The sequence below is a fragment of the Urocampus carinirostris genome, chromosome 6 (genome assembly GCF_059441175.1).
Source record: "Urocampus carinirostris isolate Australia breed hairy pipefish chromosome 6, RoL_Ucar_1.0, whole genome shotgun sequence".
Lineage (NCBI taxonomy): Eukaryota > Metazoa > Chordata > Actinopteri > Syngnathiformes > Syngnathidae > Urocampus > Urocampus carinirostris.
The window spans coordinates 35187173-35202638 of record NC_142354.1 but is presented as its reverse complement, the minus strand read 5'-3'; the positions used below and the strand labels follow the sequence as shown (position 1 = coordinate 35202638).

Below are 15466 nucleotides of genomic sequence, written 5' to 3'. Positions count from 1 at the left end.
AGATAATGGATGGATCGATACGGGGATGAATAAAGTATCTATCTATCTATCTATCTATCTATCTATCTATCTATCTATCTATCTATCTATCTATCTATCTATCTATCTATCTATCTATCTATCTATCTATCTATCTATCTATCTATCTGTCTGTCTGTCTGTCTGTCTGTCTGTCTGTCTGTCTGTCTGTCTGTCTGTCTGTCTGTCTGTCTATCTGTCTATCTATCTATCTGTCTGTCTGTCTGTCTGTCTGTCTGTCTGTCTGTCTGTCTGTCTGTCTGTCTGTCTATCTATCTGTCTGTCTGTCTGTCTGTCTGTCTGTCTGTCTGTCTGTCAGTCTAAAACGACAGTTATGAATGGGGTTGTGTAAAAATCTGTATGTTTTCATGACACTACCAACCTACATTATGTGTTTTCAATTAAGTAACTACATTGCAATCTATTCCAATTAGAGTAAGAGTTTGGGTAAGGAGACACTAGTTGCCGTACAAAGTACGCTTATTATGCATTTTAAGACGTGTACGACGTACGAGAAAATCTGTACGGAAAAACGCAAATATATCAATTATGGGTACCAATCCGGTATACACCGACTATCACGAAACGGCAAATCAATCAAGTGTTATGAGTTCGCCGCAGAATCCTCTATCTCGGTATCGTTTTTTTTCGTTGCAAACGTAGCGAGCGGTTTGACGCTACTGTGCGCATGCGTCTGCCGCGTGGGGATTCCCATAATGCATCATTCTCTCCCTCGTTCTCTCTCTCTTTCTCTCTCTGTCTCTCTCTCTTTCTTTCTATCTTTTTCTTTAATTTACTAGTCCATGTGAAAATGATGTTATTCCACCAGGTGGCCCCCAAGCTGAAATGAGTTAGACACCTATGCTCTATGGCACAAGTGTCAAACAGGCCACCCGCGGGCCACATCAGGCCCGCTAAGGGATTGAATCCGCCCGCGAGACAACACTCAGAGAAGCGCAAGAGAAAAAAGAGCTGAAGGGTGAAATATGCAAACTTAATGTTGCCAAAGCCAGGTGCCTCTCACAAAGACATTGTACTTTTTTTTATTTATCTTCTCTCTCTCTCTCTCTCTCTCTCTCTCTCTCTGACTCTCTCTCTCTCTCTTCCACCCCTCTTTCTTCCACTCTCTGTCTCTGTCTCTTTCACTCTGTGTCTTTTCAACTTCTTTTGCTCTAACTTCCTTTTTTCCTTTTCTCTATTTTCTCTTTCTCTCTTCCTACCCTTTGCGCCTTTTCTCTTTTCTTTCCTTCTGTCTTTCTATTTCTCTTTGGATTTCTTTCTTCCTCTCCCTTTCTTTCCCCCTCTCTCACGACTTCTCTTTTTATCTCTTTTGTTTCTCACGCTCTCTCCCTCTCTCTCTTTTTCTTTCTTTGTCCCTTTTCCCTCCCTCTTTCTCTTATTTCTTTATCTCTCTTTTTTTTCTCTGCTAGCCTGGCCCTTGGCAGAATGTTTGTTCTATCGTGTGGCCCCCGACTTAAAATGAGTTTGACACCCCTGGTGTACGATTATTTTGTATTTTGTGCGGGAAAATACGGGCATGGAGCCCTGGAGGTTGACAGGTATGTAGTTGGGTTCATGTGTTCGTAAAATATACACCTGCTGGAACGTGCTGACCTATCAGCACACTGGATGTGAATGGCGCTGAGTTCCTGCAAGGGCCCCTGTTGGTTGGTGCCAGGCTGCAGGGCGGCATTGGGGAGGCCCGTGTTCCTTTTGGCCCTGCAACCGCAGCAGGCGGACTTGGTGCTGTCGCAGCTGCTCACCGACGCTCTGCGGGTGGGGAAGCTCTGCATCACGGTTTCCAAATAGTTCTGCTCGTACATCTGCTCATCTACAAACTCGTGGGCCTGGAGGAGAGCACGTGCCGAGAAGTACAAAATCGGAAGCTCGAGGAGGAGAGGATCGACGGTGCAGGCACTTACAGTGGTTTTCTCCAGACAGTGCAGCAGATGGTGGTGTTGGCTTTCCAAAAGACCTGATGGCTTGGCCAGCATCTGTTCTCCTGCGTTTGCACCCTGATGTAACATAAGTAGCAGATTGAAGAAACATGAACAGAATCATTTTTATTTTCTTATCATAAATCTCATCTCATCTCATCAGCTACACCGCTTATCCTCATTAGGGTCGCGGGGGGGCTGGAGCCCATCCTAGCCATCTCCGGGCAGTGGGCAGGGGACACCCTGAACTGGTTGCCAGCCAATCGCAGGGCACACGGGGACAGACAACTCATTCGCTCATTCACACCTAGGGACAATTTGGACCGGCCAATTCACCTGAAATGCATGTTTTTGGAACGTGGGAGGAAACCGGAGTGCCCGGAGGAAACCCACGCAAGCACGGGGAGAACATACAAACTCCACACAGGAAGTCTGGAGCTGGATTTGAACCCACGACAGGTTCCCATGACATGAACTGTGCCACACAAGCGCTAACTCTTACCGCAAGGGCAAAACATATTGCTAAATCTAAGTATCTTTTCCTCATTATACTGTATACTTGATTTAATTTTCTAAAATATTACTTGAAATAACCCTAAAAGGTCAAATATGTTGTTTTAAGAATACTTTTTAGCCAGATAAGAAAAATATTACCTAAAATCACACTTTATTACCATTCAACATGTTGAAAAATGTAGTCATAGTTTTTTTGGGAGTGAATTGAGTAATATAAATACTGTGCAAAGCACAAGTGTCAAACAGGCGGCCCGCGGGCCAGATCAGGCCCGCTAAGGGATTTAATCCGGCCCGCGAGACAACACTCAGAGAAGCGCAAGAGAAAAACAAGTTGCAAGTTGAAATATGTCAACTTGATGTTGGCAAAGCCAGGTGCCTCGAACAAAGACACTGTACTTACGTTGTTGTCTATCCAATTATTTCTCTCTTTCTCTCTCTCTCTCTCTCTCTTTCTCTCTCTCTCTCTCTCTCTCTCGCTCTTTCTTTTACACCCCTTTTCTCCCACTCTGTCTCTTTCACTCTCTGTGTCTCTTTTTCTCTTCCTTTGTTGCTCCTTGTGTCTTTTTCTCTCTGTGTCTTTTAACCTTTTGCTCTAACTTTCTTTTTTCCTTTTCTCTCTTTTCTCTTTCTTCATACCCTTCGCGCTTTCTTTTCTCTCCTTCTGTCTTTCTATTTCTCTTTGGATTTCTTTCTTCCTCTCCCTTTCTTTTCCCCCCTCTCTCGCGACTTTTTATCTTTTGTTTCTCACGCTCTCTCCCTTTCTTTTTCTTTCTTTGTCCTGCCCTCTCTCCTTTTACCTCCCTCTTTCTCTTATTTCTTTATCCCTCTTTTTCTTTCACCTAAATCTACTAGTCCGGCCCCCGACAGAATGTTTGTTCTATCGTGTGGCCCCCGAGTTAAAATGAGTTTGACACCCCTGGTGTAAAGCAAAAGAATATTAGAATATTATTTAAAACGTATCAATGTTCTTCCAATTTGGAATACATTCCAGTAGTGTACAATAAAATAAGATTGTACTTCATTGGTGAGCACTCGCTTATTAATGTTTATAACCGTTTTTTTAATGTAAAACAACTCTTGAATTCACCCAAAATTGTCTAGTGTGGAAAAGGGAAAACGTGTTGCCAGGCATTTTGTTAAATAGGAAAAATAACATTTAAAAATAACCTGACTTATCTGCCATAAAAGAAATCTCCAGTTAAAAGGATTTGTTTAAAACAAATTTCAAGTAAAATTAGTAAAAAAAAAAAAAAAAAAAAAAAGGTTGCACAATTTAAAAAGTGTTTTTCAAATATCATAAATTTGCTGCCAATTGGGTAAGGAATAATGTATTGCTGTGGTATACAAAAAAGAAAAAGAAAAGAGGTTTTTACTCATTTGGTATAAACATGCTCATTGTAAGTATAGATCAGGGGTGTCAAACTCATTTTAACTCGGGGGCCGGACTAGTAAATTAAAGACAAAGAAAAAGAGAGATAAAGTAATAAGAGAAAGAGGGAGGGAAAAGGAGAGAGGGTGGGACAAAGAAAGAAAAAGAGAGAGAGGGAGAGAGCGTGAGAAACAAAAGATAAAAAGTCATGGGAGAGGGGGAAAAGAAAGGGAGACGAAGAAAGTGTTGTGGAAAATAGACTTGCATTTGTAGAATAGAGTTGCGTACATTTAGAAATATAGAAAGACTTGCTTACAGTAGTGAGGGAATGTTGACATCATTTCGAGAAGGTCCTTGACAAGACAGTTGAATTTCCCTAAAAGGGCATGAGACCTGCAAGGTCCCTCTGAGCAGACTGAGGCGAACAACATGTCCAAATAAGGGTACGACAACATCTTCCTTGTTGAGACGTCAGATCTCCGCCGCCTCTTGGGTTGTACTCAAATTGAAGCTATAAAAGCTTTGTTATGTCTGGAGTTCTCTGAGTTCTTTGGGATGACGAAATAAAGAGCTCCCCCTCATGACAAGGCCTCTGTGTACTTGATTAAATCACGTAAGAAGACTTAAAAGATATCGAACCTGCATTTTCTCCTACAAAAGGAATCCAAAGAGAAATAGAAAGACAGAAGGAGAGAAAAGAGAAAATAAAGCATGAAGGGTATGAAGAGAGAAAGTGAAAAGAGAGAAAAGGAAAAAAGGAAGTTAGAGCAAACGGGATTAAAAAACACACAGAGAGAAAGAGACAAAGAGCAACAAAGGAAGAGAAAAAGACAGAGACACAGTGGGAGAAAAAGAGTGGAAAATAAAGAGAGAGAGAGAGAGAGAGAGAAAGAGAGAGAGAGAAAAATAAATACAAGTACAGTTTCTTTGTGAGAGGCACCTGGCTTTGGCAACATCAAGTTGACATATTTCAACCTGCCGCTTGTTTTTCTCTTGCGCTTCTCTGAGTGTTGTCTCGCGGGCCGGATTCAATCCCTTAGCGGGCATAATCTGGCCCGCGGGCCGCCTGTTTGACACCTGTGGTATAGATGATCTTATTGTATTTTGGTTTAGCATTTCTTTTACGTGCAGTAGGTAAAATGCTTCTTGAATTTATCTCAAAATAACTCTTGGAATTTGGAATAGGGGAAATATTTTTCTCCAAATTTTAGAATCAAATTTTCTTAATATAAGAATTATAACAGTTAAAACAAGAATGAAAATGAATCATCCGCCACATCGGAAGATTTGGCTTAGTTTAAAGAATTATTTCCTCATTTTATTTGGGGAAATAAGTAAGAAAAAAGTCTCTTAAAAATGAAAAATAATAGTTCCACCACATAAGAAAATTATGCTAATTTTGAAGATTACTTTCCTTATTTTACTTGAGAAATAATTAAAACTATATATGTTAAACATTGAAAAATAATAGTTAAGATAAGCAAAATATGTATCATATGCCACGTCAAAAAACGGTGTCAATTTTATGGATGAATTCCCTCATTTTACACAGGAAATACGTACCAAAAAATCAGTTAAATAAGAAAAAAAAATATATTAAATTCAATTCAACATCAAATCTTAAACGGTTTGCAATTACATAGCACTTTTTAGGTCACTGAAGCCCACCTCTCCAAAGCACTTTACAATGTGCTTCACACTTACCCATTCACACACACACACACACACACACACACACACACACACACACACACACACACACACACACACACACACATATATAAATAATTTTATTTTACCTTATTTTCCGCACTATAAGGCGCACCGGGTTATAGGGCGTACCCCGAAAAAATAGTTTTTGTCCTCTTTTTGACATACATAAGACGCACCGGATTATAAGGCGCTACAATGGGAACGTCGACAAAACAGTCAGATAGTTCAGTCAAACTTATTACCCCCTTAACATTCCGAAAGCTTGCAAAGAAGCAAATACGTGTCAAGAACACGTACGGATGCGGTGTCCGTACGATGTCACTCAAATGCATCGTTCCATCATTCGGAAGGTTAAAGTCTTGGGATTCAAGAAATGCCAACCGTTCCTTAGTTTCTATTTTATTTTTCGCTCGCAACTTTACCGTGCATATGACAATAAACACTTGGAATTGAGTTGAATTTAAAAATAGACACTCCATTCCATCCATTATCTGCACCGCTTATAACAGAAACATCGAGTTCAGTCTGAAACAAGATACAGGGACAATATAAAACCCGGAGTAGCTCACCGAAGTCGTTGTGTTCATAATAATGTGCAGCCAATGTCCTCTTATATCCGTGAGGGTAGTAAATCCAGGAGAATAACATATTTACAAATACAGAATAGAAAAAAATGCTTTCTCTATGCCGTCAGCCACGTGCTATACACATTCATCTTTTTTGGCCAATTGCAGGCTTTGTTTTGGCGTTTAAGCCGATGCCAGCCTGTAAATGATAAAAAGGATCCGCCCCTTGACTTCCGAATAACTTTAGCCAATAGTAATCGATTCAACTGATGATTGACACATTGGTTAGCCAATGAAACGCCGGTAAATAAATCCCAGCATACACCGCGTACTACTTGGCGTTCCGGGGAAAATCTAGTCGGCGGCTGCAAGTTAGTTGGAAAACTTTGCAATTTTAAAATTGATCCATAAATAAGGCGCACTGTATTATAAGGCGCATGGTCAGATTTTGAAAAAAATAAAGGCTTTTAGGTGCGCCTTATAGTGCGGAAAATACGGTAAGTCATTCACTGAAATTGACGGAGAAGAATTTCAAAAATCTATTTTACCTGGATGGGAGTAAAACATTAAAAAAGGTATATGAAATCTCATCCAAGCAAATTCATGTTTTTTGATTGGGGATCATTTTAATGTATCTTCGAAAGTCTTGAAGTGTTGCGCAGGCTACAGCCTACAGACTACCATTACACTATCCACTGATCTAAAACCTCCACAAGAGCAAGGCAAAACTTGAAAACCACAGCGTGACAATGGCATTAAAGACAATTCAATTAAAATCAATACTATCTTATCCAGTCTGGATCTTCAGTGAAAAAGCACCAATGAAGACAAATCTGGACAATGCAGACAGCCATTGAGTAAATAAAGTGTGTTGCTTCTGAAATCAAGGAAACACAAATAACAACTAGAAGAAGAAAACAATAATGGATTATGTTCAAAAGTGGGACTCTATGAATTTGGTTGAGGAAAGACAATCACACTTGATTTATTATCTTTTGTTAGCTTGCATTTGCGGATATAAGGTTGCCGTGACAACTCCACCACAGGGTTTCCGCCCCTCCCAGGAGACCGAAACCCAGAGCTGGCAAACGTCTCACCTCGTAAGGCCAGTCTGAATATTGCCAGCAAGAAGGCAAGAGGGCATATCCTAACAAGAAGAACTGGACCAAAACCCTGTCCGGTTCTGACCAAGTCTCAGCTCAACAAGCAGCGAGAGAACCTTGCCAAGTCAGCAGCCAAGCTTGATCACAAAGGCCAACCCGGTGGGACAAAGCCAGTGACCTCAGAGAATCCTCAAGCCACCAGCAGTCAACCTCTGCTTCAATACCCTGCATCCTGTGGTCCTCGTACCAGGCCTACCAGGATTTCTCATCGCTCTACTGCAGAGGACATAAAGACTTGGCCATGATTGTCATCAAAGCAGAACATCTCATCGTTGCTAGGTATTGATATCACGTTAAAGGGGAAACTCTATCAAAATACAATAAAGTAATACTCAAGCCAGGTAGACAAGCCAGCTCGGTGGCCTTGGTGGTATGGCGCCCGCCCCGAGACTGGGAGGTTGTGGTTTAAGCCTCGGCCGAGTCATACCTAAGACTTAAACATTGGTACCCGTTGCCTCCCTGCTTGGCGTTAAGCATTAGGGGTTGGAATTGGGGGGTTTGGTCACCTAATGACTCCCATCACCTCAGTTGGGTTGAGCGAGGGGGCTGGGAATCCCCTCCTCTGAACCAATCTCCCAAAACGAGTCAGAAATGACTCTAGCCACCTCCCACTAGGGGGATATGGCTGTGGTATATACTGGTATAATACTCAAGCCAATGTTGTTGTCTATCCAAATGGTGCCAGTTTAAGTTCTCAACTTCTAGTTGTCTTTATTTTATTATTAGTGTTTTGTGTTCCATTCAAACTTCTTCAGTTGACAATTAGTAAAAAAAAATGCACACAAATCCAAGAGTGTGTGTGTCTTGATTGCAGTATATTGAACTATCAAAACAGAAAAAATAATTCACAGAAAGTGTGTGTAACCACCAATGTTCCCTCTAATTTTACAGGGATCTGAGCGTTCACACAAAGTCTGTCAGCAGTGCTTGAAACAACAGTGAGCCACCATAATCCCAAGTGTGGCAAGATCATTCATTATCAAACATGTCCAAAACTTGACATCAAGTTACATTTTGCTGAGTTTCCGGCAATGCAAAATTATTTTTCTCTTTTGAATGAATTGACTCATGTACTATTGCAAAGGTTGTACGGCCTACAAACAATTCTTTCACAAGATATCCATTTCTTTTTATTTCCTGACATATTTTGTCGCATAATACTAACATTTTTGGGGGCTTATTTAGTCGGTTGTAAGATACAGAACTGTACTTAATGACATTTTTTAGTGGAGGTACAATGTTGATTCACTTGATATAATTAGAAATTATTTGAATGGAACACAAACTTTTTCTTCTTTTTTCCATGTTTTTTTTTTCGCCTTTTTTTTCAAATTCTTTAGAAAAAATCTCATTGTGTTTATTTTTTCCGAGCTGTTACTTTTTTCTTTTTGTTCTCTATTTACTTTTTTCCTACATTTCTTTCTTTTCTTTTTTTCTGGCTTTTTTCAAAATTTTTCCTTCTTTTTTTCTCTTCCTTTCTTTTCTTTTTTTCTCAGCTTTTCACTACTTTTTCATTTTTCTTTTTTGTTCTATTCCCCCCTTCTTTTAAGTCATTTTGTGCATAATTTTACATACTATTTGGTCATGTTGGGATTAAAGAAGCAAAAACAACCTGAAGAGCCGTTTAGGACCCGAAAGAGCCGGTTCCTTTCAGTGAGCCGAGCCGAAGAAGCCGGTTCCCGACAAAACTCTACTAACTTTACTCAACTTCGTTCTCCTTCGACTCGACTGCAAAATACCGCATTTGGGACACAACATCAGGGGAACCCGTGTATTTTTACCTTCATGCACTGTAACTTTGACTTAAGTCGCTCCTTAATTAGTAATTTTGAGCCCTCATTTTTGTGCGCTGGCTAAATTTTCTTGTGCGAGCAGTGCGTAATTGCGCACGCGCGCATCTTAGAGGGAACACTGGTAACCACCCTGCAGAATAACTAAACAAGATTTTTCATCCGTTTTCCTGACATAATGCTCTAAAAATGTATGTGGTGCTCCAAAAAGGCAAGACGAGTTTTGAAAATAATAAACTCGACTCCTTGATTCAATTGATCAAAAATCTGTAAAAAAAAAATCACAAAAAATGGCTATGTAGCCAATATTTCAAATAATGCGACTGAAAAGGGTTTTCATTCTTTTTCTCTGATATAATAATCCGAAAAACAAATACGGTGCTACAAAAAGTTGAGATGAGTTTGGAAAATCATAAACTCGGCTTTTTATTCTAATTGCTCAATAAAGTTTTGGTTAAAATTAATTTATCGACCACCCCATAATTGCTCACCATGGGAGATGAAAACAACTGAAGTGTGCACAAAAAGGCTTCAGTTTGCGAGCGATCAAGGATTCTCATTCAAATTCAGAACACTCAGTAAGTAAACAAGAAGAACGTGGGCTGAGGAACATGACAGCTACTCCCTGATTAGGTCTCTCCTTTCAATGCATCAATGCTTGACCGTCTTTTTATTTAAACCAGGACAGAGCTCCATTAATCAAAAAACTCACAGGATTTGCTGTATTGTCTCCATATTTTTTGGTGGGAGCACTATTTCCTGAATTTAAAGGATGCTTTCAACAGGGTTTCTGCAGGTGTCAGCAAATCCTAATGAATGTTTTTCAATGTCCCTTATAACGCACCATTAAACAAATGCATAGCTCATTTTACAGTTGATAGGTTTGTAATAATTCCCTTTATATGTCAGGGCTGCAAAATCGTTTTTCTTTGTTTATTTTTTAAATCATAATTAATCGCCTAGTTTTTATAGTTAATTTGAGTTTTTTGTACACTCGGTAGTTATCATTAAAGTAGAGGAATACGAACGGTTGTGTTTTTTAGATTTGGAATACATTATTGTATTTGCATTTTCTACTCTACTGGTTAAGTTAATTTCACCGTTGCTGTGAATTCGTTGCAAAAATATGTCCATTTTTTACTGACCTGATAATTCTAACATGTAAGCATTTTTGTCATATGTCTTGTGTGTCTTTGAGGTCAAATATACAGATAGATTGTAAGAATTTGTCATGTCCAGCATGGTCGCCGTGGCGACCGGCTGGCCCCGCCCCCTGGGCACCGGCTGTAGCAGATCGTCTAATTTGCGTGTGTGCTTCTTGAAGGCGGGTTTTGGGGATTGCCGGTTGCTGGTTCATTGCGTTTTCTGTTCTGCATTAATCTGTTCTGTTTGACTTGTGGAAACCTGTGTTTGCCCGTTCTGAGTAAAAGCCTGTTTCGTGAGCATTCCTAGTCTGAGTTCCTGTTTGCCTGTACGCCTGTTTTTGTTTTGTTTTGTCCCTGAGTGTTGGACAACTTTTATTTTGCTAAATAAAAGTAACTGGTCGTTACGCGATTGAGTTCATCCTTCCTGCCTCCTGCCTCTGATCTGGTCCGGTCTCGTGACAGAATTAAAGTTATAGTGCCTGTTATTTACAGGGTTGGGTAGGGTTACTTTAACTGGATTACTTTCAATTACTTTTCGATTAGTACTCCAATACCAAATATGCTAATAAAAGACAAAAGAAACTAAATATGAATACAATTACTAAATTTTGTGCAGGCTTGGGGAGTAACGGAACACATGGAACGGCAAAAATGATGTTGACAAGCTGTTTGGATTTATTTTCATTTTGTTTCTGTCGCATTTTATGTTAGGTTTGCCGAGATCAAAGCCAGGAGAGAAAGCTTACCACGTGTTGTGAGTCATAATTTTGATCATATTTAGTTTCTTTTGTCTTTTGTTAGCATATTTGGTATTGGTGTAATCCAAAAGTAATTGAAAGTAATCCAGTTAAAGTAACCCTACCCAACCCTGGTTATTTAGCATCTTCTCGTAGTAAAACAAACTTTATTCATTTAAAAAATAATATTAACTTGCATAGTAAGCAAAAACACATGATATATACATTTGTAATTACTGCACACTTACTTTCCCTTTTCAAATACTACTGGGATTGTTTGCTATGTGAAATTGCTGTTCCAAACAAACAATGATTTATAAAAAAGAATCTTGAAAACGATCAGGGGTGTCCAAACTCATGACTTTACTTAAACATGTAAATTAAAATACAAAGCATTTAAAATAAAATAACTAATGACTTTGCTTGAAAAAAATGAAAAGAAAATTTTCCTTGAAATAAAATGTTACAAATTATATTATACCCAAAATATGATGGTAATCCGCTCCTTATATTTTATACTTTTGTCATTGTCGGTAACGTCATTGTATTTGTAAAGGAAATCATGGTTTAAATGTGCTTTTAATGCTGTATTCATATATACTCTTATACCTTTGTACTCTTATATCTTTATACGTTTATAATTTTATAGTTTACTCAATAATTGTGTGGTTTGAGGAATTCACTTGGTGTTCAGAGGCAAGCACCTCCAAGGTCAAAAAAAGAAGTTCCCAAGCAACAAAATTTATATTATGAAAACAATCAGTTTTCTAGGACTCAATTTTGGAAGTACCTCTGCTTTTTTTTTACTGTAATTCTTTTTATGGTAATCGAAAATAGATGAATACATTTAGTATAGGGCAGCACGGCGGCGCAGTGGTTAGCGCTTGTGCGGCACAGTTCATGTCATGGGAACCTGTCGTGTGTTCAAATCCAGCTCCAGACTTCCTGTGCGGAGTTTGTATGTTCTCCCCGTGCTTGCGTGGGTTTCCTCCGGGCACTCCGGTTTCCTCCCACGTTCCATAAACATGCATTTCAGGTGAATTGGCCGGTCCAAATTGTCCCTAGGTGTGAATGAGCGAATGCATTGTCTGTCCCTGTGTGCCCTGCGATTGGCTGGCAACCAGTTCAGGGTGTCCCCTGCCCTCTGCCCGGAGATGGCTGGGATGGGCTCTAGCCCCCCCGCGACCCTAATGAGGATAAGCGGTACGGCTGATGAGATGAGATGAGATGAGATGAGACATTTAGTATTAGATCATCTCAATTATCAATTGTCTGCGTGCCAAATACTTGTTGTAATACTTTCGATAAGAATGTGACAAGGGAGAGCCACGCGACAAAGGGAAAACATAAAGAAATGACTTGTATTCGATTGTTCCAGAAGAAAAAGGCCTCACGTGGGTAAGACGACAAAATATATATATATTTCACTTTCTTGCTAAGACATGACACGATCGATAACAATGTGGAGCTCAGCGTGAAAGTTACTATGATTGTAATGAAGGTTAGAGCTAGGTGAAGGTTCATGGCTGCCAACGTGGGGGTGTTCCTAATCCGCTGAGCTGCTTCTTCACTGGCATTTCCAACTTCTGATTTGGGACTGTCAAAGTGGCTCAAATACATGACAGAAAGATGAAAAAAAGATGAAATAAGTTTAAGAATATTCAAAACATCCAAAGATCTACAAAGACCCCCTACTTCGCTCTTCTGTTATCGCTGGTTCACTGCTTTGCGGATTTTGATTGGAATTGAATCCAATGTTCCCTGTAATTTTCCACGGGTCCGAGCGTTCACACAAAGTCGGTGAGCAACGCTTGAAACAACAGTGAGCAACAGCAATCCCAAGTGTGGCAACTAAGTCATTATCAAACATGTCCAAAACCTGACATCACGTTACATTTTGCTGAGTTTCCGGCAATGCAAAATTATTTTTCACTTTTAAATGAAGTGACTAATGTACGATTTGCAAAGGTTGCAGGGCCTACAAACTGTCACAATCACATGTATTGGGAACACCTGTGCTCAGGTTTTGGCGCCAACAGCCAGGACAGCTGATTGGCGCACCCTGTACATTTAAATCCCCAGCTTCCGGTAACACTTTGTCTGATTGTACTCATGCTACCTGTTGCCTTTAGCTCAGTAAGCCCGTACCTATGACTCTTTGCCTGCTCCCTGTTTTCTTCTGATTGATCTCCGTTGCCGACCCGTTTCTGTAATCTGCCCTGCCCGTCTGACTCCTGAACTCTTTTCCGAACACTACCCCTGTCCGCGACCATTCCCGCCAAGCCTTCACCCGCCTGTCAAGTTCCGTCAATCCGCCAACCAATGGATCGAAGAATCCCACCTTGTCATTTCCTTCCTTTCAATAAAACCAAGAAACGAGCGCAAGTGATCACAGTCTTCCTTTCGTCCTGTCTGACACAAACGTCATTTGTTTTTACAATTCTTTCACAAGATTTCCATTTCTTTTATTCCTGGTATCTTTTGTCGCATAATACTAACATTTTGGGGGTCTTATTTAGTCGGTTGCACGATACAGAACTGTATTTAATTACTTTTTTAGTGGAAGTACAATGTTGGCAACAAGATTAACTTGATATAATTGGAAATTATTTAAGTTCAACACGAAGTTTTTCTTCTTTTTCCGTTTTTTCTCCTTTTTTTAAATTCCTTTAAAAAAAAATCTTATAATGTTTATTTTTTTCCCAGCTGTTACTTTTTTCTTGCTTTTTTGTTCTCTATTTTCTTTTTCATTTTATTTGTTTCTTTTTCTTTTTTGGGGGCTTTTTTCTGAATTTTTCCTGCTCTTTTTTTCTCTTATTTCTCTCCTTTTGTTTTTTTTTTCCCAGCTCTTCAATACTTTTTCATTTTGGTATTTTTTTATTTTTTGTTCCATTAAGATTCACTTGATATAATTGGAAATTATTTGAATGCAACAAACTTATTTTTGTTTTTTCCGTGATTTTTTTCTACTTTTTTTAAAATTCCTTAAAAAAAGTCTCATTGTGTTTATTTTTTCCGAGCTGTTACTTTTTTCTTTTTGTTCTCTATTTGTTTTTTTCCTACGTTTCTTTCTTTTCTTTTTTTTCTGGCTTTTTTCTAAATTTGTCCTTCTTTTTTTCTCTTCCTTTTGTTTCTTTTTTCCTCAGCTTTTCACTACTTTTTCATTTTGGTATTTTTTTCTTTTTTGTTCTTTTCCCCCCTTCTTTTAAATCATTTTGTGCATAATTTTACATACTATTTGGTCATGTTGGGATTAAAGAAGCAAAAACAACCTGAAGAGCTGTTTAGGACCCGAAAGAGCCGGTTCCTTTAAGTAGGCCGAGCCGAAGAAGCCGGTTCCCGACAAACTTTACTAACTTTACTCAACTTCGCTCTACTTCGACTCGACTTCAAAATACCGCATTTAGGACACAACGTCAGGGGAACCCGTGTATTTTTACCTTCATGCACTGTAACTTTGACTTAAGTCGCTTCTTAATTAGTAATTTTGAGCCCTCATTTTTGTGCGCTGGCTAGATTTTCTTGTGCGAGCAGTGCGCAATTACGCACACACGCAGCTTAGAGGGAACACTGCCCGTGAGGAGCCTGTATCTCACCATCGGAAGATCCATTTCCCGTAAAACGGATGACCTGAAGCTCCAACTCATGAGGAACCGCTGCATTCGGGACAGGTATATCTTAATCATCACAGAGACTCGTCCTCGAATTTGTTTATGCTTTTCTATTACGACAAAGACCGTTCATTCAACTGCAATTCTGTGTTCTGTGTTTTAATTTGTTGTTCTATGGTTGTTATTTTGTTACAGTCATATTCTCTCAGCTTGTAAGAATGTCATCTTTAGGTAAGTTTTACCCTTGGGGGCTTTTATGAAGTGGCTACTTTGTGGATTGCTGTTTTTATATTCAGGCACCAGCTCGGTGGCCTTGGGGGTATGGCGCCCGCCCCGAGACTGGGAGGTTGTCGTTTAAGCCTCGGCCGAGTCATACCTAAGACTTAAACATTGGTACCTGATGCCTCCCTGCTTGCCGTTCAGCATTAGGGGTTGGAATTGGGGGGTTTGGTCACCTAATGACTCCCAACACCTCAGTTGGGTTGAGCGAAGGGGCTGGGAATCCCCTCCTCTAAATCTCCCAAAAAGAGTCAGAAATGACTCTAGCCACCTCCCACTAGGGGGATATGGCTGTGGTATATAATAATATTCTGGCATCATGTGCTAATTAGGGCACCGGATCTTAAAGTTCTCCTTCTAATTTTGCATTCATGTACACATCTCCACATCCAATTGTTGCTTTACGCTTCATTCCATTCATCCTCTTTCTTTCTTCACCACTATTGCAGTGTATCTGTTAACAGCGTCGCATGGCTTATATCTTTCCATTTCCTCAAATCCATTCGGATCTAATCGAATCGGGAGTCGACGCCGGCCGGCGCGGCGGCATTACCATATAAATGCCATCTGCGAGTGGCCCTCAGCAAATCTGCCACCAGGCCGGCGGCGAATCAAATTACAG

General features: G+C 39.8%; 1 protein-coding gene and 1 long non-coding RNA gene across 4 annotated transcripts in view; one reads left to right on the top strand and one right to left on the bottom strand.

Moving 5' to 3' along the window:
- Positions 1-15466, bottom strand: part of LOC148364667 (A-type voltage-gated potassium channel KCND3-like) — a 171165-nt gene that overhangs the window by 4551 nt on the left and 151148 nt on the right. For 2 of the 3 annotated variants that reach the window (XM_088338849.1, XM_088338850.1), the window contains 2 exons: positions 1941-2033; positions 1615-1865 (listed from right to left, as the gene is read on the bottom strand). In XM_088338849.1, the coding sequence (XP_088194975.1) occupies positions 1615-1865; positions 1941-2033 (344 nt within the window). Of the gene's footprint in view, positions 1-1614; positions 2034-15466 lie in introns of all 3 variants that reach the window. The other variant, XM_088338848.1, reaches the window with a different exon arrangement.
- Positions 1-15466, top strand: part of LOC148364668 (uncharacterized) — a 30860-nt gene that overhangs the window by 13673 nt on the left and 1721 nt on the right. Inside the window, exons 3-4 of the long non-coding RNA XR_015850775.1 lie at positions 14471-14625; positions 14761-14796. This is a non-coding gene — a long non-coding RNA (uncharacterized LOC148364668). The remainder of the gene's footprint in view (positions 1-14470; positions 14626-14760; positions 14797-15466) is intronic.